At 37.4% G+C, this 25,885-nt stretch overlaps 1 protein-coding gene and 1 long non-coding RNA gene across 2 annotated transcripts in view; one reads left to right on the top strand and one right to left on the bottom strand.

Annotated features, from left to right (window-relative positions):
• LOC141372614 (uncharacterized) overlaps positions 1-25,885 on the top strand; it is a 68,592-nt gene that overhangs the window by 3,365 nt on the left and 39,342 nt on the right. The gene's annotated exons all lie outside the window — the stretch shown is intronic.
• On the bottom strand, positions 16,491-17,259 carry LOC112833999 (small ribosomal subunit protein eS6-like). The gene has a single exon (XM_073896904.1). The coding sequence runs from the start codon at positions 17,223-17,225 to the stop codon at positions 16,506-16,508; it is 720 nt and encodes a 239-aa protein (XP_073753005.1). The 5' UTR covers positions 17,226-17,259; the 3' UTR covers positions 16,491-16,505.

The following is a 25,885-nucleotide window of genomic DNA, read 5'->3' as shown; positions in this document are numbered from 1 at the left end:
TTAATGTTTTTGTCTGTTGTTGGAATTCTGGGTAAGACTGGTCTCATGGAGTGACTTGGGATTCCCTCCAATTTTTTTTTGCAAGAGTTTGTGAAAGATTTATGTAACCTCTTTAAATGTTGGACAGGATTCACCAGTAAAGCCATCAGAGCCTTGTGTTTTCTTTGTCAGTGTTTTGATTACTAATTTAATCTCTTGTTATAGGTAGATTCAGATGTTTTCTTTACTCAGTTTTGGTTCTTTGTGTCTTTCTAGAAATGTATCCATTTCCAGTTATGTACTTTGTTCGTATGACTGTGAATAATATTCCCTTAATCTTTATTTCTGTAAGGCAGGTGGAGATACCCTCTCCTTTCTCTCCTGTTTTAGTAGTTTGAGTCTTCTCACCTCCTTGATTAGTTTAGCTAAAGTTTTGCCACTTTCTTAATCTTTTCTCTTATACTGATCTATATATCCTTATGCTAGGACCACACTGTCTTGATTACTCTAGTTTTATAGTAACTTTTGAAGTCAGTAAGCATGAGTCCTTGGAACCATGTGACTCCAAGGACAACTTCTGGTTTGTTGATTGTCTCTCTTTTTCTTTCATTTCTTTCTGCTCTATTCTTTATTTTTGTACTGTTGCTTACTTTTGGTTTTATTGATTATCTCTCTTTTAAAATCTGTAGAACTTCTATTTGGTTCATTTTTTAGAATTTCTACTTATTGATATTCTCTATTTCATGGGACATCATTCTCTACTTGTTCCATAGATATGGTTTCCTTTAGTTCTTTTGACATATTTATAGTAGCTATAGCCACCTGGGTGGCTTAGTTGGTTGTGCACCTGACTCTTGATTTTGGCTGGGTTCATGGTCTCTGGGTTGTGGGATCAAGCCCATCGTCAGGCTCCATGCCTGGAGCCTGCTTGGGATTCTCTGTCTCCCTCTGTCCCTCGCTTGTACTCTCACTCTCTCTCTCTCTCTCAAAAGAATAATAATAAAAGCTGTTTTAAAATTTTTTAGTAACTCAAATGTCTGGGCTTCTTCAGGATGATTTCTACTGATTTTTTTCTCCCCAGTGCCCCACCAATGGATAGCCATACAACCTATTTCTTTGAATGTTTTGAATTTTTGTTTGTTTGTTTGGAAATAGGACATTTTAAATGTGACATCTCTGAAAATCAGACCCCTCTCCTCATGATCTCTCCATTGTTTCTTGGTTTTGCTGGTGATTGTTGCTGCTGGTCTGTGTTCTTTGGCATATGTAGCCATTTATTTCTCTGCTCAGTTAGCTTAGTGGTCAGCCAGTATTGGACAGTTTTTTTTAAATGCCTTGAAAGTGTAAGTCACCCCCCCTCCACCTTTTTCTAAGGTGGTACTCTGTGTGAGTATTAAGCCACACTTTCAATTGCTCCAGCAGTTCACAACTCTACTTTAGCCTTCACTTCCTACTTGGGCAGGATTCTATAATTAGCTATAGATGAGAGCTTAGGGGCTTCTCAGGCCTTTACTAGGTATGACCACATTTTCATGACCATCTAGATTCCCAGGAATGTTAGTTTTTCAAATTCCCCTATAGTCTTCTCATCCCATAACTTTTCCTTTAAAATTTTTCCCCATTTCCTTTATTTTTTTAAAGGTTTTTATTTATTTGACAGAGAGAGACACAGTCAGAGAGGGAACACAAGCAGGGGGAGTGGGAGAGGGAGAAGCAGGCTTCCCGCTGAGCAGGGAGCCCAATGCGGGGCTCGATCCTGGGCTCGATCCCAGGACCCTGGGATCATGACCTGAGCCGAAGGCCGACTCTTAATGACTGAGCCACCCAGGTGCCCCTCCCCCATTTCCTTTTAAGATCCCCCGCTCCTTGTGTGCTTTTGTATTGTTATTTCTGTCTTATGCCGGTGTGTTAGACAACTGAAACTGTTTTTGTTGTTGTTTTGACAAAAAACCTAAGGCAAACAGTGTTTGCACTGAGTGAGCTCTGAATCTGGTCAAATTAAGACAAGTCCTATGAGTAGGTTTTTAGGAAGTAACCAGATAGATCAAATAAAACTAGTTCTCTGGGAGAGTGGGGCTTTTGGTTCAAAACTGGCACTAAACCTGTTTGGTCCCATCCAGTGGTTGCTACACTGTTTATAGCTATCTTGGTTATAAGGCTGTTGATTTTTCAAGGCTCCTGAAAAGGTGGGTGGAAGGTGAGATGGGATGGGATAGGATAATGCAAGTTAAAACAAAACACGGCCAGCTGTTCTTACCAAGATTCAGCTGTTTTACTGAATTAAACACTTCTCAGTCTGGCAACCGGGGTCTTTGGCTTTTTCTGGAGTTCTGAAAGTTAATTTTGAGAATTTGTTAGTATTCTTATTGCTTTTATGGAGGAGCGGATTTTTGGATGTTCTTACTCCCCCATTACAGAAGTCCCACCTAGAAGATGGGGCTGAAGTATATTAACTTTCTATGTGATTAACAACCACAACTTTCATGGCTCAAAAGATACCTATTTATCATGTCATTGTTTTGTAGGTCTAAGGTCTGAGCACTGCTCAATGGGGTCCTCTGCTCGGTCTCACAAGGCTGAAATCCAGACATCTTTGTCCAGCTTCTCATTTAGAGCTTGTGGTCCTCTCCCAAGCTCATTTACACTACCTACACAATTCAGTTCCTTGTAATTATGGGACGGAAGTTCTGAGCTCCTAGGGCCACCCCTCTCCACAGGCAGTTCACAACATGGCAGTTTGCTGCTTTGACACCAGCAAGAGAGTAGATCTCTGATTACTTATGGCTCTGACCTATGGACCCACTGTTAAAGAGCTTATGTGCTTGTGCAGTCCCATCCAGGATAATTTCCCCTTTGATAACTTAAACTGATTAGGGGCCTTTATTACATCTACCGGATCCCTTCATCTTTGCCATATAAGATACCATAATATAATCACAGGAGTGATATCCCATTACCTTTGCCATATTCTACTCTTTAGAGGCGAGTTATAGGTTTTGTCCACACTCACAGGGAGCTATCATTCAAGGATGATCCTAAAAATCTGTTATCACATAGGGTGAATCCTAAAAAAGTTCTCATTCTACTAATTGGTTTGGTCATTTTTAGTTCACAGTTTTATCTTTATAATGTAACAATGACTTCAAGCATTATTATAAAGTGGCAGTGGACTGAGGGGATTCCAATGGGCAACAGTCAAAATCTAAGGCCCAATGTGACAAGAGCAAGTTCTTGTACTGTCCTTACAAGGCTTGCTTATGCTGGAGACTTGCTATAACTTACAAGTATGTACTGCCGCTCCTGTTCTACCCTCAACACCCTAGTCTATACTCCTTCTACGCTGTCTATACTGGCATTCCCCCAGTGGATTTGCTTTGCTTTGTAAGAGAAGATGGGAAAATGAGTGGGCAGTTTTCTCAGGGTGTATTATGTGGGGAATAATACTGAGTTTCACAACAGGGTGGTGTCCTTTTTAGACCTAAGTAAAGGCTTTCATTTAAATTTATATAACTAAATTAATATTGAAATGTACATGTTTGGCCCCACTTTGACTTCTTTATAAGATACTTGTAACATTGCCAATATCCCTGATTAAAAATTTAAAAGGAGGGGCTCCTGGATGGCTCAGTCATTAAGCGACTGCCTTCAGCTCGGGTCATGATCTCAGGGTCCTGGGATCGAGCCCCACATCGGGCTCCCTGCTTGGTGGGAGGCCTGCTTCTCCCTCTCCCACTCCCCCTGCTTGTGTTCTTTCTCTCGCTGTCTCTCTCTCTCTCTCTGTCAAATAAATAGGATCTTAAAAGAAATTTAAAAGGAAACAGCTTATAAAATCGAATGCCCAAATAACTTTACATAGAAAAATTGAAATAACCATCAGTAGTGTTCCTAGGCATTTTATTTTTTTTAACCAGACTGTATATACCAAGCCTTTCAAAATAGTGATGCTTAGTTTTTCATTCACATTATCAGAGAATCCTTTCTTTAAAAAAAAGTCAACACTAGATATGGAGATTATATTTGAAAATCATATAAGTAACACACAAAGGAATTTCTTGCAATTAAGTTTTTTTTTCTTTTAATACTAGGTAAAGTGCTGTTCCAAGAATTGGATTCAATATCTACTAGTTTTCCTTGAATCTTATTGCTAAAGTTCTAATTAAGTTATAATTTTTATGGCATCAATAATTCTAAAATTCCTTAAGGACCACATTGGATTATGAAACACAGTTGCTCTTAGCCATTAACTTCCATATTTAAGACCAAGTTTATAATCTTTTCTTCCTTTGTCATTTTTTTGAAGATACAATTTTTGCTGACAGAGCTTTTGGAGATAACTAATGGATGCATATATGATTCCACAAAAAAAAATGTTAAATGATGAAATGGCTTTTTCTAATTAGAAAGGATTGGACCAAACAGGTTCCATTTAAGTCAATGAGGGAAAAAAAATATGCCTGTATCTCACCTGGCAGAGCTTGTTGGTCAGGCCTGGACAGGGATATAATCATACCTTGTTTTATGCCACAGACGTTGTCCTGAGAGCTTACTTGCACGTTATATATTTTTTTTTCCCTCCCCAAATCAAACTACACTTAAAATACCAAAAGAGATGTCTAGATATAGAGACATTTTGGCACAATTTTTGCTTTAGCATGCAGACTCTGAAGCCAGGTGGTGCTCAAATCCTGGATTTTCCCACTTTTAACTGTGTTACTTTGGGCAAGACCTGAATTTGCCTGTTAGTGTATTTGTAAAATGCACATCCTACTGCTACTCCATAAGTTTATAGAGTGGACTAAGTGGTAATATCTGTAAAGCACTTAAACCAAAGGAATACTGTATGAAATAACTACCATTTTTCATTAAAGCAATTACTTTAGAATGTAACTTTTCTGTTTTTATATATTGAGGTTTTCTAAATTTATAATACAGATGTAGTTTAAAAGTAGCTGGAAGGGAATTCTCATTTACAGTGAGTGATAACTCACATAGTCATTCAATGCTTTATTTTCTTTTATATCTAGTTATTCATTTAGCAGATGTTTTCAGAGATACACTATGTACCAGGTACTATGCAAGATGCTGGGTCTATATTACTTAACAGGAAAGATATGGTCCTTGCCCTCATGGAATTTATAATCAAATAAAGGAGATAGAAGGAGAAGCATCTGATAAATGAAATATTTAAAACTTGTAACAAATTCTGTGAAATAGCATACTGAGAGAGAATATCGGAAGCTACTTGGTTTTAGGGAGAAATCAGAAATGGCCTCTTTGAGGAGGTCACATTCAAACTAACCTTGAATTTTAAAGAAACGGAGTGACCGGCAGAGCATTCTAGACATGTGAAAGATTTATTAAGGTATGGAAGACCTTAGCTAATTAAAGAAAAAAAAAGGCTAAAGAAGATATTGTAGTGGTAGTGGGGGGAACACACTTTTTGGTGGTGGAGAAGGAAGTGAAAAGTACAGTTTTGGACAGGTTAATTTTGTGAAATTTAAGACCTCTATACAGAGATGTCTAGTAGGTAGCTGAATACATACATTTGGAACTTGGGAGAGTCTGAGCATAGAGAGAATTGGGAAATAACAGTATGTGGGTTATATTTAATCCCATACGAATGAATGAGATCACCTAGGGAGAGACAGTAGGTAAGAAGGGGATCAAAGACTGAAGCAGGAGGAACAGAAACCTTTAGAGATAAGTCAGAAGAGGAAGAGCTGGGAAAGAATATAAAGAGAAGCTAGTGAAATGAAGAAAACCTGGAGGGTGTGAGGTCAGCTACTCTAGGCCCATTCTTAGGGGGTAATGCTAAGACCATTGTACGGTCTATCAGTTCTATCCTTCTCACAAAATCAAATGCTAGAGCTCGTTAAAAGAGGTTAGTGGAGGGCGCCTGGGTGGCTCTGTTGGTTAAGCGACTGCCTTCAGCTCAGGTCATGATCCTGGAGACCCCAGTTCGAGTCCCACATCGGGCTCCCTGCTCGACGGGGAGTCTGCTTCTCCCTCTGACCCTCTTCCCTCTCATGCTCTCTATCTCTCATTCTCTCTCTCTCAGATAAATAAATAAAATCTTAAAAAAAAAAGAGGTTAGTGGAATTTCATGGTCATTGTATTTGTCTGTAGATGCTAGTAACTACTGAAGTCTTGAACCATCAACAGGAGATTAAAAACAAATATGAATTTTCATTTTCATTTACCCTTATACATGTAAGGAACTCTTTACCCTTCATGCATGTCCAAGATGTATATAATAGAATGGACCATTGAGTCCTCTGTGCTGGTACATATAATTCCATCAGAGTAACTTGTTTTTGTTTGTGTTTTTTTAAGGCTTCTTTATCTGATGCCATCTATGGTCCTTGACACCAAGCAAAATTATTCTATTTATTTATTTAATGTTATGTTAATCACCATACATTACATCATTAGTTTTTTTATGTAGTGTTCCATGATTCATTGTTTGCGTATAACACCCAGTGCTCCATTCCGTACGTGCCTTCCTTAATACCCATCACCAGGCTAACCCATCCCCCCACCCCCCTCCCCTCTAGAACCCTCAGTTTGTTTTTCAGAGTCCATCGTCCCTCATGGTTTGTCTCGCCCTCCGATTTCCCCCCCTTCATTTTTCCCTTCCTGTTATCTTCTTCTTCTTCTTCTTCTTCTTCTTCTTCTTCTTCTTCTTCTTTTTTTTAACATATAATGTATTATTTGTTTCAGAGGTACAGGTCTGTGATTCATCAGTCTTACACAATTCACAGTGGGTGGCTGGGTGATAGACATTGGGGAGGGTATGTGCTATGGAGAATGCTGTGAAAATTATTCTTTCTAAAGATTAATAAGTATTGCAGAAAAGTGTGCTTGAAACAAATGTGTGTGTGTGTTTTTTTAAGGATTTTATTTATTTATTTGACAGAGAGACAGCGAGAGAGAGAACACAAGCAGGGGGAGTGGGAGAGGGAGAAGCAGGCTTATCACTGAGCGGGGAGCTGGATGCGGGGCCTCAACCCAGGACCCCGGGATCATGACCTGAGCCAAAGGCAGACGCTTAATGACTGAGCCACCCAGGTGTGTTTTTAAAGCAAGGCTAAATAGATTAAACTTCATTGGCAATTGGGAACCCAAAGGGCTTACTGAAACAGAGGAACATTATCATAAGAGTTGTGATGTGGGAAAACTACTTTTGGGACAGGGCAAAGGGGGGAAAGGAGAAGGGAGATTAGAGGCATGCAAAAGAAGGGAAATAGATGCAGCTTTTGTTGCAGAAAGAAAATAAAAACGTCTTTAGTTATAGGTTGTGAGGGGGCAAGGGATTAGAAGGAATCCATTATTTCCAGAATCTTGAGCTAGGAGATGGGTGATAACCCACAAACACAGTATGGGAAATAGGTTCCAGGAGTGGAGTTAAAAGTTCTAAGTCAGGTAAGATTGTGTTCATTGGAGGTGCTCACAACTATTAACATTGGGACATTGAGTTCCCAGCAGGAAGCCAGACTCGATCCCTAACCCCCTAACATCTGTGAATAAGCCATGGAGTGGCATCCACCAAGTGTATGTTAAATCACAACCTCTTCATTATTTTCAGTTTATTCCTTTGAGCTTATTATTTCACAATGAACAGACGGTAGAATTTTGCCATTCCTTATGGAATCTATTATGATTTCAGCTTCATCTGCTTGATTTGTTACCAGAACAATCCTTTTTTTCCCCAATAATTTCATTTTCATTTGTCACGTGTATTAGCTTTTATACAGTCTCTTGGTATCCTGAACCCTCCATAGGACATCAGTTGAACATTGGTATCTCATACTGGACTGAAAACCCCAAAGTAGAGATGTTGTTTCCTTTGTCTCCACTGAGCCTAATAAAATGTTTGGGCCACAGTACCAAACTTCTATTCTAATGAATGGGGAAAAATGAAATTTTGCTCAATAAATATGAAAGTATTTGATACTAAAATGTGCTCATGGTAATATTACTAGGTACCTATGACAAAAGAGTATTGTCTGTAGTTTAAAGAAGGGCTTTTATTATGCAAGCTCAGAAGAAAGAGTTGGAATTGGAAAAAGATTCACTACCTGCTTACCAGAGAGAACAAAAGATTTAGATGTTAATAACATACAGTATTATTAAAATTAGATTAAGAATTTAAATGACAAGTACAACACAATTTCAGATACATCAGGAGTCCAAAATAAGATAATGTGCAAATATTAGCAAGAGAAGAAATTCCTTCAATTTTCGTTGTGTGCTTAAGTGCTATGTTAAGGGATTTACATAAATTATTGTCAATCCTTCTAACAACTCTGCAAGTCAGGCATTATTAAACCTATTTTTCAGTTGAATAAACTGAGGTTGTAAAAAATTATATAAATTGTTAAAATTCTGAAGCAGCAAAAATGTTGAAAAGCTGAGATTTAAATCTATGTCCTTCTTACTCCTCAGTCTAGTTCTTTCTACCATGCAGATATTTATCATTTGGTGCTTTTATTTTTACTTTAAAAAGGGAATTATTTTTTTACTCAAAACTGAAATGCTCAGATACCTCATGGACACCTCATAATGCCAGAAAATGCAATATTCATAAAAAAATGATGCCAGGATAGTCAATAAGTTGATTCTCTAGATTTAAGTACCAAAATTTTACTGATTTTAAACTTATATAAAATAATATCAATTACCTATCTTACAACATTTGTCAGCTTAAAAATTGTGTTTATTCAACTAGTTTAGAGTGCTCCATCAACAGTAAGTTATTTATAATACACTTTCAGGAATAAAATTTGAGTTTATTCAGTAGATTTAGAATGTCACTTTATAAACAAATTTGCTAATCTTTGAAAAAGCTACTGACTTGGTCCAAATGAAAATATTTATTTTTCAACAAGATCACTGCAGTTTTGTTTTTTTAATACTTAGGTTTCCTCTCCAGTTCCCAGAATACCTATGAACTTCGAGAGACTGGATAGGGATAAATCTTAGCCATACAGCTTATGGCTGGTAGTAATTAACTTAGAGATCTTCTAGCTAATTGTTTACTCCAAAGCTACATTTTGTATAATATAGTTCAAATTACACTTTGTGATATAAGTTTCATAATTATGTATACTGGATACAAGTTATTTTCACAAGGCTATTGGATAATTTATATTTTATAGGATTCCTTTAAGATTATCTGTGTGTTTTAATATGAGGAGGTGGTGATGGTAAATACAGATACCATGTTATGCTTTACAGTAGTTTATCTTTTTTTTATCTTTTCCCCCTTTCATGTCCAAAAATAACTTCATGACCTTTAATTTCAGATTATAACCAATTCATATCAAACTCATAAAACTATAGTTTCATAAAGGCATGTTTGAAAAGTATTGTGGTTATCTTAATTTTGTTACCATTGAGTTTCATCTTTAGATACAAAGTATATTAAGGGTGGCTCAGTCAGTTGAGCATCCAACTCTTGTTTCAGCTCAGGTCATGATCTCAGAGCCCTGGTATCCAGCCAGGCATTGGGCTCTGCACTCAGTGGGGAGTCTGAGATTCTCTCCTTTTGCTCCTCCCTGTGCTCAGGCTCTCTCTCTCTCAAATAAATAAATCTTTAAACAAAGATACAAAGTGTATTAGTTTACTGAGGAATTATACCATTTGGGGGCGATAAAGTAATGTCTTCTGAAAGCTTCTGATTTCTTGCCTATTTTCCCAAATCCTGTCTTCTGTGTAAGAATTGGATATTGTTAAAAAGAAAGTTGATCACCACCAAACACACAGATCCATCCTTAGAAACTGTTGTAAGTAATTGAAACCTCAATAAACTCAAGGTCTCAAGCTGAAACTCCATTTGTGGAGTTCTGAGGTGATGCAAGACTACCTGGCTGCTTGGCAAAAAGCCAGGTTTCTGCTTTGCCCTTTATTTGTTCTACTTGCCCTTTCACCCATTTCTACCTCTAATCCTAACTCTTGGATTCTGTCTCATTCATTGATTCCTGTCTTCAGTTTTCAGACTAAAACCTTGAAATTATTGCTGCCATTATACTCACTATACCCATTCTGAATTGATTTAGTTTTGCCAGTTGGTTAATGGCTTCAGGTTTGTAAGGACCAAGCCAGGCTGGTTTTGTGACTCTTACTTCAGAATTTCTCAGCAGCAACCCAGACTCCTAGAAACTTCTCTTTGCTCCCTTATACTTACCAGTCTAAAGTTGGGGCAATTTCCCCCTTAAATTTAACCTAAGAATAGATTTTTGGGATTGATAAATTGAGGGGCTTTCCTTTTATCTTGATTCTCCTGTTCTTGTTACTGTGGGAGGAATCGATTAGATGTGATAATAGCATTTCTTTTCCCTCCGCTTTCCTTTACTAGTTCACAAAGGACTTATGAGATTTCTAAAAGCAAAATCTTTCAGAAAATATTTAGATATGGGCGCCTGGGTGGCTCAGTCGGTTAAGTGTCTTAGCAGAGAATCTGCTTCTCCCTCTGTTCATTCCCCACCCCACCACACTCTCTGCTTGTGCTCTCTCTCCCTTGCAAAAATCTTTAATTTTTTTAAAAGATTTTATTGTCAGAGAGAGAGATCACAAGCAGGGGGAGTGGCAGGCAGAGCAGGTAGAGGGAGAAGCAGGTTCCCCGTTGAGCAAGGAGCCCGATGTGGGACTCGATCCCAGGACCCTGGGATCATGACCTGAGTGGAAGGCAGACGCTTAATGACTGAGGCACCCAGGAGTCCCAAAAATAAAATCTTTTAAAAAAATTTAGGTATACATTTTACAAAAGAATCAAAATGTCTAAAAATTCCATTTATTTTTAGGAACGTCTGTCTCAACACTGAAATTTGTTTTCTTAGATATAGATCTTATACATGGATTTTATAATGTTTAATGATTTTTATTAAACTAATCTTAAGCATTTGGGGTCACTTTACAATAGTGGTTAAGAGTATGAGCTGTCAACTAGATTATCTGATATCTTGGTTCTGCTACTTCCCTCTGCTCCATAGTCCATATATATAAAAAGAGAATAGTAATAGTACTTAGTTTATAGTATTGTTTGGGGATTAAGTGAGATGATACATGTAAAGCAACAATTCCTAGGTTATAGTTAGCATTTTGATGAATGTTAACTTCTATTGTTATTGGCAACATTCTAAAAATTTTTATTGAAATTCCAGTTAACTTACAATGCAATATTAGTTTCAGGTGTACAATATAGTGATTCAACACTTCCATACATCACCCAGTTCTCATCACAGCAAGTGCACTCCTTAATCCCCATCACCTCTTTCAACCAACCCCCCACCCACTGCCCCTTTGGTAACCATCATAACCATTTGTTCTCTATAGTTAAGAATCCTTCTTGGTTTGCCCCCTTCTCTTCTTATTCCCTTTGCTCATTTGTTTTGTTTCCTAAATTCCACATATGAGTGAAATCTTTTTCTCTGACTTAATTTGCTAAGCATAATACTCCCTAGCACCATCCATGTCATTGCAAATGGCAAGATTTCATTCTTTTTTATGGCTGAGTTAAATTCCCTTGTATATATTTCTTCATCCATCCATCAGTTGATGGATACTTGGGCTGCTTCCATAGTTTGGGTATTGAAAATAATGCTGCTATATAAACATAGGGGTACAATGGAATCCTTTGAATTAGTGTTTTTGTATTCTTTGGGTAAATACCCAGTAGTGTGATGTAGGGTAGTTCTATTGTTAATTTTTGATGAACTTCCATACTGTTTTCCACAGTGGCTGTACAATTTGCATTCCCACCAACAGTGCAAGAGGGTTCGTTTTTTTCTCCACTTTGACAACTCCTATTGTTTCTTGTGTTGTTGATTTTAGCCATTCTGGCAGGTGTCAGATGATATCTCATTGTAGTTTTGATTTGTATTTCCCTGCTAAGTGATGTTGAGCATCTTTTCATGTGTCTATTGGCCATCCATATATCTTCTTTGGAGAAGTGTCTGTTCATGTATTCTGCCCATTTTTTAATTGGATTTTTTGGGTATTGAGTTGTTTCAGTTCCTTATATATTTTGGATACTAACCTTTTATTGGTTATGTCATTTGCAAAATATCTTCTCCCATTCAGTAGGTTGCCTTTTAGTTTTGTTGATTATTTCCTTTGCTGTGCAGAAACTTTTTACTTTGACATAGTCTCAGTAGTTCATTTTTGCTTTTATTTCCCTTACCTCAGAAGACCTATCTAGAAAGAAGTTGCTATAGGGCGCCTGGGTGGCTCAGTCGTTAAGCGGCTGCCTTGGGCTCAGGTCATGATCCCAGAGTCCTGGGATCGAGTCCCACATCAGGCTCCCTGCTCGGCGGGAACCCTGTTTCTCCCTCTCCCACTCTTCCTGCTTGTGTTCCTGCTCTCGCTGTCTCTGTCAAATAAATAAATAAAATCTTTAGAAAGAAGTTGCTATAGCCAATGTCTGAGAGATTACTGCCTATGCTCTCTTCTAGGATTTCTATGGTTTCAGGTCTCACATTTAGGTCTTTAATCCATTTCAAGTTTATTTTTGTGCATAGTAAATGAAAATGGTCCAGTTTCATTCTTTTGCATGTGACTGTCCAGTTTTCCCAACAACATTTGTTGAGACTGTCCTTTTCCCATTGGATATTCATCCCTCCTTGGTCAAAGATTGACCATATAATCGTGGCTTTACTTTGGAGTTTTCTGTTTTATACCAGTACCATACTGTTTTAATTACTACTGCTTTGTAATATAACTTGAAATCTGGAATTGTGATACCTTCAGTTTTGTTTTTCTTTTTCAAGATTGCTTTGTCTATCTGAGGTCTTTTGTGGTTCCGTACAAATTTTAGGATTGTTCTAGTTCTGTGAAAAATGCTGTTGGTATTTTGATAGGGATTGCATTAAATCTGTAGATTACTTTGGATATTATAGACTTTTTAACAATTTTTGTTTCACAGTATTAGACAGAATTAACCTCATTCACTTCTGACAGTGCATTAACACACAATTATTTGCTTACATGATATTATCTTGGAAGAACTCTTACTCATGTTGAGACATCACCCAGAACCCAGTGGTTATCCAGTTGGTGCTAGAGGAAGTTATTATAGATGTACAATTAGACTTCATTATTATCATTGTGAAGGGGTGCTATTGATAAGGAGCTGCTTGCCCAAATCAAAATTTAGTTTTTAAGCGAACATACATCATTACTATATATAACTCAGAAAACAGTTCAATGTTCTCTCAAATTATCTCGAGGGGACTGAAAATCAAAAGAAATGGCATTGTTACATGATGAATTCGCCTAAAATACTGGGGAAGATTCTTAAGATATGATCAAGTAAGGTGTCCTAAAACGAGTTACACATATCCATCAAGCTGCTGCAAGGTGGACTGCATATCATTTGCGTTTGGCCTATGGAATCAGCTAGAATTGGGTTTATCTGTTCTGCAGTTTACTAGATTTATAAACTGGGGCAGCTAATCAAAGCTAGTTGAGCTCCTACTTCTTCATATGTAAGATGGTTTAATAGCACTTACCTCTTAGGATTAATAGGAATATTAATGAAAATAGAATGTTTAGCGGGATGCCTGGTGCAAAGTAAATGTTGAATAAGTCATAATTGGGGCACCTGGGTGGCTCAGTTGGTTAAGCGGCTGCCTTCGGCTCAGGTCATGATCCCAGGACCCTGGGATCAAGCCCCATGTCAGGCTCCCAGCAGGGAGCCTGCTTCTCCCTCTCCCTCTGCCTGCCTCTCTGCCTACTTGTGTTCTATCTCTCTGTCAAATAAATAAATAAAATCTTTAAAAATATAAGTCATAATTAATAGCAATACACTTATATTAATAGTATCACTACTAGTCAGTATTAATATTTAGAATAGCCCTTAGGTACTGTAATTCTGAGGTCACAAAACCTCTATCATATATAGTCTATAGTACAGAAAAGATAAAATTATGTCCTATTGATTAAATACAAAAGCCAGTCTCCAAAGGCTTTTGAAAAGAGCCGTTAAAACTTTTCATCTTTTTAAGTACATTTAAAGTATCGGAGTAGATAAATTTTGGGGTCCCTTTATTTAAGATTTATTTATTTGGGAGAGAGCATGAGTGGGGAATGGGGGCAGGGGGAGAGAATATCCGAGCAAACTGCTGAGTGCAGAGCCCAACTTGGGGCTCAATCTTATAAGCTATGAAATCAGGACTTGAGCTGAATCAAAGACTTGGATGCTTAACCGACTGAGCCACCCAGGTGCTCCTGGGGTCCCTTTTTCAAAGAATGCACTCTACCTTTCCCCACATCTGTCCATAAGATTTTTGTGGGGGAGGTGTGTGCCTAAGATAGGTATTCATATTATATCTATGTTGTCCTAGTACCTTATGGTAATAGGAAATTGACACTGGACCAGGGGTTGGCCCAACCTGTGCCAAATCATGCCCCTTCCCAGGAATTTAAAATTGGATCCAAGGGATTCCTGCTGTAATTTGTGATAAGTTGTACCGAATAGGAATTGTGGCATAACCATCTCTGCCATGTTGTCTAAGTGCAGAAAGAAAATAATAAAAAGATACATAAAAGACTGGGATGGTAGATGGGAGGGAGATTTAGATTTTAGTCCTTCTTGAGAAGACAACTCTGATAACTGATTCATGAGACATTTCTAATTTTTCTTCATTTCCTCCATTTTTCCCCCCATAACCTAGCTTGAGTTTCTATTACTTGTAGTCAAAAAGCACTAATGAGTCAAGCTTCTTAGAGCTACAAAAAGAAGGAAGCAGTGCTTTTTCCCTTCTTCCTGGATTTGCTGATAGTAATATTTATATACCTGAGATGTCATAATTCTGTGCACCCTAATGGAACAAAGAAGTCCTTCAGTCAGGGTATATCTCTGACAGCTTATTATGCTGAATGGGGGAAAGTGGTTACAGAATAAGCAAGGGACCCTGTATTCAACATTAGAAATTTAAAATAATTTGGATATTGTGATTATTTGTCATCTGAATGTGAACTTTCTTTTGCAATGGAGTCCTAGCTTTTGAAAGTCTGTTACTTTTTTACTCACAGAAACACATTTCCCATGTGTTAAAAAAAAAAAAAACTCATTAAAAGCATAATAGTAAAGGTTTACTTTTCCAAAGCTATTTTTTTTCTCTTTGGATTCATGAGATTTAGGTATGTGAGTTATTCACACTTGGAATTCACACTTTCTAATGTACTCTATATTGTTCTACGTGATTTTCTAATTTTTTTATTGTCAAATTATCACAAAAGGAAATCTCAACTTTATTTGATTTTAAGAAAAAAAGGTTAGAGTTAAAAAGCAACTGGAAGAGAGATTTCTCCAGACATAACTAATCTTAGTGATTGAAAGTTCTTTAGATAAATGTATATCTGGTAACATTGAAATCTGGATGATTTGCCTCTTATTTTGAAACAGAATATATGTAAAAACTGTTAGTATATACTAAGTGAAATCCAGACTAAGAAATTTAATGGGAAAAAAATCAATGCTTGCTAGAATGTTTATTAGAAATGCATGTTTGAAGAACAAAATGAGGATATTAGGAATAAACACATTTACCACTTTTACAAAGTCTCAAGCAAGCACTGGTTTTTAAAAAATGTGTATTTTGATGTATATGTGTATTTTAATGAATCTTTTTCCTTAATGCCAAGTGTATAAGCTAATAAAACTAAGTTGAACTGACTCTGACTTCAAGTGTGTACATGCCCCATATCAAATACTGTGGGAAGGGAGAAACATTTGTAAAGTTATTTTTCTCTTAATTTTTATTTAAATTCCAGTTAACACACAGTGTGATATTAGTTTCAGGTGTACAATTTAGGGACTCAACACTTCCATACAACACCCGGTGCTCACTACAAACAAGTTCACGCCCCCGGTCCCTGTTATCCATTCAACCCATCCCCCACCCATCTCACCTCTGGTAGTCATCAGTTTATTCTCTATATTTAAGAGTCTTTTTTTAGTTTGTCTTTTTCTTCTTGTTTTATTTCTTAAATTCCACATGAGTGAAATCATACGGTATTTGTCTTTCTCTGATGTATTTCACTTAGCCTTGTATTTTCTAGATCTATCCCTGTTGTTGCAAATAGCAAGATTTCATTTTTTATGGCTGAGTAATATTCCAGTGTGTGTGTGTGTGTGTGTGTGTGTGTGTGTGTGTGTGTGTGTGTGTGTGTATCATCTTTATCCATTCATCAGCCAATGGACATTTGGGCTCTTTCCATAATTTGGCTATTGTAGATAATGCTGCTATAAACATCAGGGTGCATGTATCCCTTCAAATTAGGTATTTACCCAAAGAATACAAAAATACTAGTAGTGTAATTGCTGGATCATAGGGTAGTTCTATTTTTAACTTTTAGAGGAACCTCCCTACTGTTTTCAGGAGTGGCTGCACCAATTTGCATTCCCACCAACAAAGCAAGAGATTTCCTTTTTCTTTCCTTTCCTTTCCTTTTTTTTTTTTTTTTATGTCTGATCGTATTTATTTGTCACTCATAGAAAATTTCATTTTTGACTGGACTCAGACTTAGAGGTAGAAGCTCTCAGAGGACAGCCTCCATCTCTTGGCAATCTGTTCCTGGCATTTTTCTTTGGCCTCCTTCATTCTCTTGGCATTCTCATATTCTGCAGCCTCTTCCTTATTTTTCTTAGTGCGCCGCTTCTTCAAAGCAATACGCCGCCGTTTGTGCTGGAGGACTCGTGGAGTAACAAGACGCTGAATCTTAGGCGCTTTGGTTCTAGGTTTCTTCCCTTCTTTGTTTAGGGGCTTTCTCACAACATACTGGTGGACATCATCTTCTTTAGAGAGATTGAAAAGTTTGCGGATTCTGCTGGCTCTTTTGGGCCCCAGGCGACGAGGCACAGTAGTATCAGTGAGTCCAGGAATATCCTTCTCCCCTTTTTTTACAGTGACCAAGTTGAGAACAGTGAGATTGGCATCCACAATGCAACCCCGAATAGATTTGCGCTTTCTCTCTCCAGTCCGCCTTGGTCTATAGCAGGAATGCCCCTTACTCAGCAGCAGGCGGACACGACCATGGGTCAAGACACCCTGCTTCGTGGGGAAGCCCTGTTTGTCATTGCCACCACTGATTCGGACCACATAACCCTTCCATTCTTCACCCAGAGCATCAGCAGCAACTTCTGTGGCCATACGCTTCTCATAAAAGGGATGAAGTTTGCGTTCATCGTCCACTTCAATGAGTTTCTGGCAGCCAGTAGCTGGGAAAGAGATGTTCAGCTTCATCCTGAAGCAGCCTACCGCCTCCGAGGCGCCACGAAAAAGAGCAATTTCCTTTTTCTATGCATTCTCACCAACATTGTTGTTTGTTGTGTTAATTTTAGACATTCTGATAGATGAGGTGACATCTCACTGTGGTTTTGATTTGTATTTCCCTGATGATGAGTGATGTTGAGCGTATTTTCATGTGTCTGTTGGCCATCTGTATGTCATCTTTAGAAAAATGTCTATTCATATTTTCTGCCCATTTTTAATTGGAATTATTTTTTGGGTGAGTTTGATAAGTTCTTCATGTATTTTGTATACTAGCCCTTTATCTGATATGTCATTTGCAAATATCTTCTCCCATTCAGTAGGTTGCCTTTTAGTTTTGTTGATTGTTTCCTTCGCTGTGCAGAAGCTTTTTATTTTAATGAAGTCTCTGAGTTTGAAGGACTCTGATTTTTTCATTATAATGGGGATGGATGAGCCACCCTACTTCTGAGGCAACTGGGGACAAGGGCTTTTACTAAGATGTTTAGAGCCCAGTGACTAGTATCCAGACTTCCTACATGTACCTTTCAAGTCCTTGCTGTCTAGAGAGCTGTGGACAAATCTTTATGACTTATGAAAACTTTCAAACCTCCTTGTGTCCCCCACCCCCCACCCTGACTTGCAAATAAATACAGGAGCCCTCTTTGGTTCAGTTACTTTTCCCTTTTTCCAGCAACTGCTAACATTTGCTTCTCTCTTTTCTTAAGGAATCTCCAACCTCCAAATATTCTTGGATGATAGATTGTATCAGTCAGGCTCATTCAGCTGCAAGATAGAGGAACCAAACTCATTTAAGCACCTAAAAGGAGTTTATTGGCTTCAAGAAATGGGAACTCCCTGGGCACCACTGACTTCAGATGTGGCTGGCCTGGAGGTTGAAACAGTATCCTTGCTTCTCTGTTCCTTGCTCTGATCTTCCTGTTGGCTTTTTTAAGCTTTTATCTCTACTGGTAGATCACTTCTAGAAAGACTTGGCTGCTAATAACTGATAATTATTCTTTATTTTTTAAAGATTTTATTTATTTATTTGACAGAGAGATACATAGCGAGAGAGGGAACACAAGCAGGGGGAGTGGGAGAGGGAGGAGCAGGCTCCCTGCTGAGCAGGGAGCCCAATGTGGGGCTCAATCCTAGGACCCTGGGATCATGACCTGAGCCGAAGGCAGACACCCAACGACTGAGACACCCAGGTGCCCCCAACTGATAATTATTCTTATTCGAGTTTTGCAAAAGTGTCAGAATGTTGAGTATAGGCTCATGCCTGAAATAACCATTGTGGCCAGGGAAAATAGTATTTGAATTGTTCAGGCCAGGAGACAGGGTGTATGATAAATTCCATCTGAATTATGGAAATGAGAAGGAATGTGACTCCTTTAGAGAGTAACAATGGTGGGAGGTTGGTGGGGGGCGGGGAGCATGTTGACTATAGGACTCTCTTTAGTAGGGCCCTGAAATATAAGGAATCTATTTTTCTTTGCCTTGACAAGGACCTTAAGCTCAGAACACAAACATTTGCCTACTTACTTAGGCTACGGAAGGGTAAAATGCCTTTCATTCTTACCACAGTAGTAAAATCAAAATACATATTTATATCTCAATTAATTATCCTATTGTATTTTTAAGTGGATTGCATACTTAGCGTCTCCATACTAAACATTAAAAGCATTCTATTTGTTAGCATTTTGCTTAGTCATATTAAATACACACTATATATTCAGGTTAGATTAGACCTCAATCTCCCTAGGATTCAGGAAGCCCCCTTCTAACCGATGGCTTTTTCCCTAGTCACTCTTCCAAATACTTTCAATGATTGCTGCTAGATAAGTCCTCAGAATGTCTAGTTTTTGACTGTTTATAAAGTAAAATTCATACACTTATTTTCCAGAAGACATGCAAGGCTCTAAGCCTACAGGGGTATGACACAGTGCTTTTGCTGAACTTTCAATGTGCTGAAAACAACAGATTAATGATCAGACCACTGATAGTGAAAGTAGCAAGTACTGTAATCAAGGCATAAATGCAAAGTTTCATTTTCATTTCTTTTCATTCTGTCCCTTCAGCCTGGACCATGCTTCCACGTTATGCCTGCCTCTGATGATCCTACTTCCTTTAATACCCAGCTCAAATGCTCTCCTCTCCTTCAAAGTCTTCCACTTTACTTTTTTTGGATTTGATCTTTCTCTTGGATGACACTATAGCATTTGATGTTGAAGAGGCATTTGTCATGTTGTGTGAGAATTGTTGTGTGATTATAGTTTATCACTTCCTCTCTTCCTTGCCCACCCATTCGGGTCTCCTGCAGGGATCCTTCTCAGCTTCCAATCTTGTCCTAATTTTCATTGAGGAAATAGAAGTTGACGGCAGTTCCCTTTTATTCTCAGCACAAAAATAACTATCTCTACTCTCTACCTTTTCTTCTATTACGTGATGTGAAGTTATTTCTGCTGTTTTAAATCTCATTCCTTCATGATTTATTAAATACTCTGATCATGCACTCTTCTCTGCTGTCTTCACACCATTGGTTTCTTACCTGTTTTGCCTAATTTCCACCAGCCTATAAACAGTCCTTACTGTCCTATATCTTTGACACCTCTTTGACTTGAAATCTCATTTTCTCTAATATTAAAACTCAAATCAGGAAGTGACCCCATCACTAACAGATTTTGCTTCTGTTAAGATTGCCTGTCCTTTTAAATCCCACATACCCCTCTCCTTCTCTTTCTTGACGGTTAGCAGCATTAGTTAAAATTGACCACTCTCTCCTTTTTGTAACATACTTTTCTTTTGGATTTTATGAAAATACCCTAAATTGTTTTTCTCAGTGGCCACCCCATCTAAGTCTACTTTGATTTTTTTCTTGCTCTCATTTCATCCTTAAAATATATCAATATCATGGGCTTAATTCTTGGACTCCTTTTCCCTATATTTCATTCATCCTCATGTTCATAAATATATACAGTTCTAACTTACACTGCAACTCCAGGCTTTAGCTCATTTTTAAGTTGGGTTACTAGATTTTTTTCTTTTCTTTTTAGCTATTGAATTCTAAGAGTTCCTACGTGAAATAAATTAGTCACAAAAGAACAAATACTGCATGATTCTACTTATAGGAGATTTCTAAAATAGTTAAATTCACAGAATCAGGGAGTAGAAACCATCTGGGCGAACTGATGACATTGAACCTATCCCTGCCTTTCAGCACAAGTATATGAAAGGGGAGGATCATTTCTCTGACTCATCTGCTTAGCTTGGAAACTTGACTTTGAGAGAAGAGGAAGAACTGCAATTTGATCATAGATTCAGTATGAGATTTGCTGGTCTGCCCCTAGACAAGTTCTGTTTTTCTCTGAGGAGTATCCAGCCATTCACAGAATAGCAACGGACATTTTGCTACAGTTTCTAACTTGTTACATGTGTAAGCAAGAGTTTTCATATAAGTATCATGAACAAGGAAGGAAATAATCTCATTTCAGTTGGGAAAAAAATGTGTGTACTTATCTGAAGTTTGCTACATAAATATTCATTTTGGGTCAAAAACCTCCCATAAATTTCACATTAAAAATGTAAATTTTTATCTTTGTTTTTGGTTTTAAACCTACTTCTCATGGTTTTATAGTATAACTTTAAGAACATCAGGAAACCAGTAATTTTTCTAGTCCTATATTTGAATCTGAATGTATCCCTTATCAAATTGTTTTCAAAGTCTCATATGAAAAGAGGCATTAAGTTATATTTTTGTTTCTATTACTTGAGCTTATGGTTTCAGTAGCTTTTTGCTACTTTCAAAAACTATTTTTTTACGTGTTAAGATTTTATATATGTAAATTATTTAAAATCCATATGCTACCTTTATTATATCTACTGACCCTGTTTCCATTTAAGACATTTATTATGTTGTCCTTACAAGTTTTAAAAAAAAATTTAAAGATTTATTTGAGGGAGAGAGCATAAGCAGGGGTGAGGGACAGAGGGAGAGGGAGAAGCAGACTCCCTGTTGAGCAGGGAGCCCAATGTGGGGCTCGATCTCAAGACCTTGAGATCATGACTTGAGCCGAAGGCAGATGCTTAACTGACTGAGCCACCCAGGTGCCCCTTGAATTTTAAAAATTTATGAGGGGTGCCTGGGTGGCTCAGTCATTAAGCGTCTGCCTTCAGCTCAGATCACGATCCCAGGATCCTGGGATCGAGCCCCGCATCAGGCCACCTGCTCGGCGGGAAGCCTGCTTCTCCCTCTCCCACTCCCCCTGCTTGTGTTCCCTCTTTCGCTGTGTGTCTCTCTGTCAAATAAATAAATGAAATCTTTAAAAAAAATAAAAATTTATGAAAAGATTAATTTTAAGAATCATAAAGTATACTCAACTATTATTTGATTTTATTTTTTGAGTTTTCAAAAAAATTTTTATTTAGAGAAAGAGAGCATGAGTTGGGGGGGGAGGCTGAGAGAGAGTGAGCAAGAGAATCTCCAATAGACTCCCCACTGAGCAAGGAGCCCGATTTGGGACTTGATCTCAAGACCCTGAGATCAGGGCCTGAGCCTAAATCAAGAGTTGGACACTTAACTGACTGAGCCACCCAGGCACCCTTCAACTCTTGTTTTAATGAAGGTTAACTTTAAAGTAATTTTAATCTAAAATTGGAGAAAACACTACTCCTGTACCAAATGCTATAGCTCCTTAACATTTTGTATAGTAGATATTTGTAGTAAGACTTTTAGGCCTACTTGGATAAAGAGTAAAAAAAGAAAAAAAAATCAAGTATGAGTTAAAGAAAAACTGAAGAAAAAATCCAAATACCGATTTGTATTCTGATATTCTCGGGGAGGGAAAATCACATGAAAAGTTGAGTTGGCCAAACCCAACACATTAAATTATTATTGGATTGGCTCTTCCACTTACTGATTATGTTAATACATGAGATACTGAGTAATAGTATTTATGCGAGGGTTCCCTGAGATATGAACTTTTTTTTCTTTTTTTCTGGGTTGCTCCAGGAATAAGAATCTTGAGGAAGGCTGATCTAGACAGAGCGGAAACCTGCTCAACACATTTTGTAGTAATCAGTACCTGGCAAATTTGATAAGACCCTTCTTTATCTTCCAGCTAGTGAATTTGTGGTCAAAATTTACAATGGTCCTAAACTTCCTCAGTTTTATGAGAGAAGAATTTGATGTTCATACTTACTGATGCAGCTTTCTAGAGTGAGGAAGAAAAGCTTTTTCTTAGATTTCCCTCTTTTGGTAAATGGTACCATCATCCATTCACCCTATTTCCAAGTGGAAATCTTTTCTTCAGTGTTCCACTGCTATTCAGCAGAGCAGATCCAATCCAGCTGATCTCAAAAGGATGTCCTGAATCCACATATACTTCTCTCCATCTCTGCTGGTACCACCTTGTGCAAACCACAACTCTTTTCCCATGATTATCCAAATAACCACTGAACTACTCTCTGCTTTCACTGTTGCCCTCTGCCTGTCCATTCTTCTCACTAAAGAAATTATCAAAATCCCAAATCAGATTATACTTCTGGCCTCTCTAATCTCTTCCCAAAATTAAGATTATTCAATGGTTTCCCATCATATTTAAAATAAAATAGATTTCTTATCCTCAAGTCCTGAATGATCCATGTCCTCTGCCCATCTATGACTTCATTCTCTATGGTTTCAACCTTAGTCTCCTTTTTTTTTTTTAAGATTCTTTCTTTTATTTCTTTTTCTTTTCTTTCTTTCTAGTGTGAGAACACGTGTGCCCATGCACGTGTGAGCAGAGGGAGGGCCAGAGGGAGAGGAAGAGAGAGAATCCCAAGTAGACTCCAAGCTAAGTGAGGAGCTGGATGGGGCTTGATCCTACAAGCCAGGATCATGACTGGAGCCAAAACCAAGAGTCAGATGCTCAACCAACTGAGCCACCCAGACACCCCTAACCTTGGCCTCCTTTATGGTCCCTGAAAAAGCTAAGTTCATCCTAAACTTAGCATCTTTGCACTACCTGTTTCATTTTCCTGGAAATATTTCCCTCCTAATCTTCTCATAGCTGACTGCTTCTTGTCTCTCTGAGGCTTTCCCTGAACCCCAATTTAAAGTAGTCACCAAGCCATTTTTTATTATATCTGTTTCAGTTCTCTTCATGGCACTGATATTCATGATTTATTATATCATACATTAGTATATCTAACATATATAATTATGTAATGTTATAGTATTCTGATTTACATATGAATTATTTACTTTTGGTTTCTTCCCAAGAGAAGGGAAACTTAATGAAAATAGGGATATTATCAATTATCTGTGTTCACCACTGTATCAACAACCAATAGTAGGGCCTAGCATAGAAAAATACTTAAAGAATAAATAAACTTTTTTTTATTAATGACCACATGAAAAAAGCAGATGGACAGTGACTGACATATTCTCTCTCTTCCAAGTGGATTCTGAGGTCAGAAGCATGTGCGATCCTTTTGAGCATGGTAAATGTTGTGTGACGTGTACAAGTTATATATATATCCTTGTCACCTATTTTCTCATGTGTGATATGAATATGAGGGTGTTGGATCAGAATGATATTCAAGGCCCTTTTCAGCTTGGCAAATAGACTTTTTTTTTTTTTTTTTAGGATCTTATTTGAGAGACAGAAAGCATGAGTGGGGTGAGGGTCAGAGGGAGAAGCAGACTCCCTGATGAGCTGGGAGCCCGATGTGGGGCTCTATCCTGGGACCCTGGGATCAATACCTGAGCCAAAGGCAGACGCTTAAGGAACTGAGCCACCCAGGTGCCCCTCTGCAAATATACATCTTATAATGAAATGGTAAACTCTATTTTAGGATGCCACTAGCTTTAATTACTAAATATCTACATCAATCTCAACTTTAAACTTGATGATAAAAAAATTGTAACAGCAAGAATATCATGCCTGTTACTAATATTAATCCTTGGTGTCAGATTTTTTTAAATCAACTCAAATTATATTCCCTTATATGGTGTCTTACATCTATATCTCAATCAGCTATTGCTGTAAAATTTTCAACATGAAACTTTTATTAAGATGAAGTAAAAAGGATAATGACATTTTTAAGTCTTAGGACTTAATGTGATATGGAAGACTTAATATGATATGGAAGACTTTTCAGAAAGGTATTTTATATCTTTGGCTGGAAATGTTTATTTCTATTTCCTACAGCATTGCTATGTTACAATGAACCGAGTGGTGACTGTTGGGTATAATTGACAGGAACACATTTTTGGGAGGGGAGAAGCATTCACAAAATCAATATGAATCCATTTGGGAAAGTGGAGTTGTTTAGAGAAATATAAATATCTTCACTCAGTTTTTGTCCATTTACTGAAAGCAGTTTGAAACTAATTGAAAAAGTAATGTTTTTCTATATATCTGCACGTTAAATATTTTACCACATTAAAACATGGTTTAATATCTATTATCACAAGTATTTTCTTCCTATTCAGTATTTTCCTCATTCCCTGGTGGCTAACTACATCAGGGTTAGCAAAGATTCCTTAAAGGGAATTCATAAAATTGTCTAGTATCTTAGATATTATTTTAATGTGTTAAATATACTATTAACTATTCCTTTATATCAAAATATATATTAAATTTTATGTCAATCGGAATATCTTTGGATTTTTTTGTACTTTAATATCAGCCATTACTTTTCCTTGGAATAATAAACAAGAATTCTTTGTAACAGCTGATTTATGAAGCTAGTCAACAAAGCAAAAAAATCTCTCACCACATTAGCAGAAAGCCAAATCAAATGTCAATTTTTGTTCAAGACTAATACTGATCATTGTATGCTACAAAACACTTTCATTATTTCTTTCAAAGATTTGTGTCCTTGTTGTCTTCTTTATATTAAGGACCCAGTTTGCTTTTGCCACTTTAATTATCACCAACATTCACAAACCTAAAACCTATGCCTATAAGCAAAAGCTCAATTCCATATTTTCAGTTCTCTATCAAAATGTTCCCTTGGGAATTCCAGTACTGTTTCAATCTCAATACATTCCTAAACTGAAATAATCATTCTCAATCCCCAGGTCAGTTTCCACTGTTAGTGTTACTGATTGAGATATTATTTGTTCTCCTAGTCTTCATGAATATTTTTAGGAAATACAGGTTGAACACTTACTATGTCTTAAGATGTGTACCAAACACTGGGAGTAACAGACAAGATCCCTGTAGTGATGATGATCATAGCTAAGGAGGCTTTGCACCAACGTTAGTCCATTATAGTTCAGAGTGGTAGTAGGCAAAGAAGGTTAAGCACCAGAGGTTATGGAACACATGAGAAGAAACACTTAGCCTGGTGTTTAGATGTTAGAGAAGGCTTTGTGAAGAAAGTGTATCTAAGTGGAGCCGTAAAGGATTAGTAGGAGTAGGCAGAGGAAGGAAAAAGTGGAGGTGTAGAAGTGGTATTTCAGCTTGTATAATCTTGTGCAAAAGTTTAGATGCAGAACACCTGAAAATGTAGGAAATTAACATTTAGTATGGCTGAACAGAATGAGAGGACATGTGGTGGAAGGTATATCTGGAAAAGTTTTTGAGGAATTGGGATTTTATTTACTATCGAATAATTTTAATGGGCTTGGCCTGAGTAGATTTATATTTTAGAAATGTTCTCAA

The sequence above is a fragment of the Callorhinus ursinus genome, unplaced genomic scaffold (assembly GCF_003265705.2).
Source record: "Callorhinus ursinus isolate GAN/ISIS: 27379988/994484 unplaced genomic scaffold, GSC_fseal_2.0 scaffold1, whole genome shotgun sequence".
Lineage (NCBI taxonomy): Eukaryota > Metazoa > Chordata > Mammalia > Carnivora > Otariidae > Callorhinus > Callorhinus ursinus.
Note: the sequence above shows the minus strand (reverse complement) of the source record. Positions and strands in the feature narration are given on the sequence as shown.